This window comes from Lotus japonicus, chromosome 3 (genome assembly GCF_012489685.1).
Source record: "Lotus japonicus ecotype B-129 chromosome 3, LjGifu_v1.2".
NCBI lineage: Eukaryota > Viridiplantae > Streptophyta > Magnoliopsida > Fabales > Fabaceae > Lotus > Lotus japonicus.
The window spans coordinates 82291610-82296300 of NC_080043.1; the positions used below are offsets into that span (position 1 = coordinate 82291610).

Here is a 4691-nt window from a genome sequence, read left to right on the forward strand (position 1 = left end):
CGCTGGTCAGGTGAACGACGGTAGGTTGGGGAAGATGAAGAAGAACAGGGGATTGGGGAAGATGGAGGGAGATTGGTAATTTACATTTTTATCAGTTTTTATCATCATTTAATTATAACAATCCAATAAAAGAATATTCCAAGATTCTCAGAGCCAACGACATATGATGATGGTGCATTAGTGGACCAATTTTAAAGTTGTCCACCCTAGTGGGCACCGTATTTAATATTTAAGATAGAATCAAACCAAAACAACACTCTATGTATTTAGACTTTAGAGCATATTAAAATAATCACACCTGTATCTATATCTATAGAAGAAGTTTTTGCAACCTTAAGGGTAAACTAGTAATGCAACAATTTGTTACACTACATTAAAAATTTGACTATGGTCATTTTGATAAAAATGAAAATTATTCTCCTATACTCAATTATAGCCGTCCATTTCATAGAAATCTCATTGTCTTTTTGCATTTTCAAATGTATTCACTAAACTTAATTATAAAAATCGATCAATGCATTCATTCATAGGGTAGGGGGTCTTAAGAACCTTTGAAGAGACCTTTAATAATCTTTCATTTTTTAAAAATTTTCCTCGAAGAGGCTTTAAGTGAAATACTTTTTTTTACGTGAAACTCTATTTGACTTTTCTTTGGCATTAATCACATTAGTTGCGCTTGTTAGGTCTGAGTAACAGGTGTGTGACATGGTTTTTTTTGGTATAATAATATTTATTTGCTTTTAATACCATAAAATTTACCAATTATTTTATTTTATTTCTCTGATAATTTAATTTTTAAAAAGTGAGATATTATGTTACGTCAACTCAATGCAATAAACTATTAAATTATTTTATAAAAAACTAAATTAAATAACGTAACATTAAGATTAAAAATACAGAAAAAAATTATTACGCTTTTACAAAACAAAATCAGTTACATTCATAAATAAAAAATATATTTCTATATCTAAAATAAGTTTATTCTTTTAATTCATAATTTTTTATAAACATAACAAACATTACACAGATTTTAAACGATTTTACATTATAAATAAAAAAATGAACATTCCCCGTGCACACACGGGGAACAATACTAGTTAGGACCTAAGATTATAACAAGGTTTCTTTTCTCAAAAAAGAAAAAACAATTATAGCAAGGTTCATTAATGTTTTGATTCAATAACAAAGGTGGAATCAATGAATATAAAATCGGGGCGTTTGCCCTCCCAAGTAGCCAAAAAAAAAAAATGAATATAAAATCCATGTGTCAAACAAGGCCTACTAGAAATGTCTAAGAGCCCAGCAAGAGAGGGAGGAGCCCATTTGGGTCATGACTTGCAGCCCATTAGAATTGCCGACTCAACAATTAATTTATTCCCCCTCTTCATGTCATTGACAATTGATCAATACAGGGGATGGAGAAGACCTGAGAGAGGAGTCATCAAATGCAATGTGGATGCAAGCTTCTCACCTCAGACTAGGAATTCTGCAGGAGGCATTGTTTTCAGGGATGATATAGGAGAAGTGAGTGGTGGAGCTGCAAAGATTCTTTATGCCAACTCAGCTCTGGGTGCAGAAGCTTTGATCCTGAGGGAAGCAACTCTTATGGCTGCAAACATGGATATGCAAAGAGTTACTTTTGAATCAGATAACAAACAGGTCATTGAAGCCTGCACAGGAAGAAATTTAAAAGGGGAAATTGAACAAATCATTAGAGATATTCGAAACTGGAAAATCAACTTCCCTTCCTGGAGTTTCATATGGATCCCAAGGACAGGAAACCAATCTGCTCACTCAATTGCTGATCTCAAGAAGCAAAGAAACTTGCCTCCAAACTGGATCTGGTCCCCCCTCTTGCACTGAATACTGCTCTTCAGAATGATAAACAGGATTCGTTATCAGATAGCAACTCTATGGTAAGGAACTTTAGACAGGTCTGGGTTCCTAGACAGTGTTGATTTTTGCTGGCTAGAGTTGCTTGGGGATAACCTTTTGTTTCTGTTTTTTCTATCTAGTCTCTTTTGGGAATCAATTTTATTTGCTTCTGTTTCTGATAGGCAGGGTAGTTGGAGGAATCCTTTATGGCTTTCCTAATCTTTCTCCCCCTTTAATGCCTCACTGTTTTTTACTCCTTTGTGCTGTTGTTTTTTCCTGGTCCAGACTGCAAGCCACGTCTCTATTGTTTATGTATTGGGGCATCTGTAGGAAAGTCTGGTTTGTATTTAGGCTCAGGCCTATTGGGCTTTCGGCTCATCTTCAATGCAGTTTCTATCTTTGACCAACAAAAAAAAAAGACAATTGATCAAATACCGACAATATATGTGGGAGAAATTGAGAATCATGAAATGAGATTAAACCTAAAACATAGAAATAAGATCTTCAAATTAAATAATCCCCCGCAATAGAGACCCTTTGACCAAATATTTTCTGTCAAGCTAACACCCTAGTGAGCTACAACATTTTGTCCATTGGGTTATCTCAAAATCTCAATCAATCATGTTATATGGAAATGAATTTAAGGAATGAATGGGAACACCCAGGATGCCTTCACTTTCCAAGCATTAATCAAAATTAAACTTGGAGATATATATATATATATACAGGGGCGGACCCACGTATACCCCCTGGAAAAAAAATTTCTACTTACCCCCCTATGGTAATTTTTTTTGAACCCCCTGAAATTTTAAAATTGCATCCAGGTCCCAGACAACACTAACTCCTCTCTCTCTCTCTCTCTCTCTCTCTCTCTCTCTCTCTCTCTCTCTCTCTCTCTCTCTCTCTCTCTCTCTCTCACGCACTCATTCTCACCTCACTCACGATTCACACCCCTTGTCATGTCCTGACCACCACCGATCCTGGCGATCCACCACCGGCCGACGCACACTCAGTCCACCACGCTCTCACGCACTCAGTCCACAACTCTGTCACGCTGTTAGGCACTCAGTACCCTTCTCTCTCTCTCTCTCACGCTGTCACGCACTCAGTCCACCACCACCTGCCACCAGCACACCACGCCACCAGTCCACCGCCACTGGCTGCCGGCCGCACAACCCCAAGTACCACTCTCTCTCTCTCTCTCTCTCTCTCTCTCTCTCTCTCTCTCTCTCTCTCTCTCTCTCTCTCTCTCTCTCTCTCTGTTGTTGAAGCTTGAAGGTTAGTTAGGAATTGGAAACCCCCAAATTGAAAAACTCCAAATTGAAAACCTAAACCCCTGTGAAGCACGGGTACGCCAATTTGGCCACCGCACCGGCACCGGGTGCGGGTACGCCGTGGGTACGCCCCGGTGCGCTCCGGAACGCACCAAAAATCAACGGGTACGCCGTAGGTCATTGGGTGCGTCGGCGGTGCGGCTCGGGTACACCACTAGATACTTTAACCTAAAAAATTGATTTTTTTTTACTAATTAAATAATTAAAAAATATTTTCCCAATTCTCAGATAGTAAATAAACCTAATTTACTCCTCAGTCACGTTCTCAATTCTCACCCTCTCCACTTGAGCCGTTTTTCTTCTCTCTTCTGCACTGACGTTTCTTCTCCTCTTCTTTCTCAGTCTCTCACAGTCTCACGTAAGTTCTCTACGCCTCTACCTCTCTTCTCCTCTTCTCTCTCACGTTTAAAGCTCTATGTTAGGAGTTGTTTATGAGCTATTCTGATTTTGTGCTATTGTCTATGTTAGAGGATTGATATAGCCTTTATTTTCTATTTTTACTTCACTATATACATAAATATACATATATCTATATTAATGTACCCAGGCGTACCCGCACCTAGGATTTTCTAAAAATGTCGTACCACGTACCCGGTACCACACCCGTACCCGTGCATCCTAGCTAAACCCCCAAATTGAAATGTGAAGTGAAGGGAAATTGAAAACCCCAATTAGTTGTCAATTGTTGAATTTGCAGAGCTTCTGTTGTATGTTTGGGGTAATATTGAAATTCATAGGTTAATCAAATGGAAAGCAACCAATGGAAATTTTTACTGTTGATAATCTTGCTCTTCCTTGACGAGTTTAAAAGTTTGAGTTGTATGTGTTCCTGGGGTTTGTTTGAACTTGAAGCAGATATCCTGCATTATCTTTTTACCACTAAAAGAAAATCCTTAGACTGGGACCTTGGTCATATTCTGATTGAAAATGTAAGGGATGGAGTATTTCACTTGATTTTTTTCGTCTATGAAGTTGGCAAGAATCTTGTTTACTTGCGGTTTATTTGCAGCAGCATATTTCTCACTTTACAAATTATCCTTTCCTCACAAAACATTCCAGTCATTTTCAATTTTACATGAGAGTAATTGGTTTGATTTAAATGGTTTGATTTAGTAATTGGTTTGAGATTGGAATGTGAAGGGAAATGTTTTCAGATTGCTCAAGTCTGTCATGAATGATTTGCATATAACTTCATGTATTAATCTAATTTAAGTCTACTCTATCTTGTGAAGGTCATGGATAAATTTGAACCCTCTGACTCCGGGGTCCTGGATCCGCCACTGTATGTATATATATATATATGTTATATATATATATTTTGATTGCTAATGGACAACTTTATTGTCACTGTTAATTAAGAGACCAAAAGTTTAAGATACAAATTTCAACTCCCATATTGAATTGAATTTCAGTTCTAAAATCACACATCAATGAAATTATAAGAACAAAAAGTTCAAATAAACCTCTTCATCTTGAGTTTCA

General features: G+C 37.3%; 1 protein-coding gene across 1 annotated transcript; it reads left to right on the forward strand.

Moving 5' to 3' along the window:
* The first annotated feature begins 1287 nt into the window (after positions 1–1287).
* On the forward strand, positions 1288–1863 carry LOC130744850 (uncharacterized). The gene has a single exon (XM_057597012.1). The coding sequence runs from the start codon at positions 1288–1290 to the stop codon at positions 1861–1863; it is 576 nt and encodes a 191-aa protein (XP_057452995.1).
* Positions 1864–4691: the final 2828 nt, after the last annotated feature.

Coding starts and splice junctions, on each gene's coding strand:
- LOC130744850 (XM_057597012.1), top strand. CDS start 1,288: ATGTCTAAGAGCCCAGCAAGAGAGGGAGGAGCCCATTTGGGTCATGAC.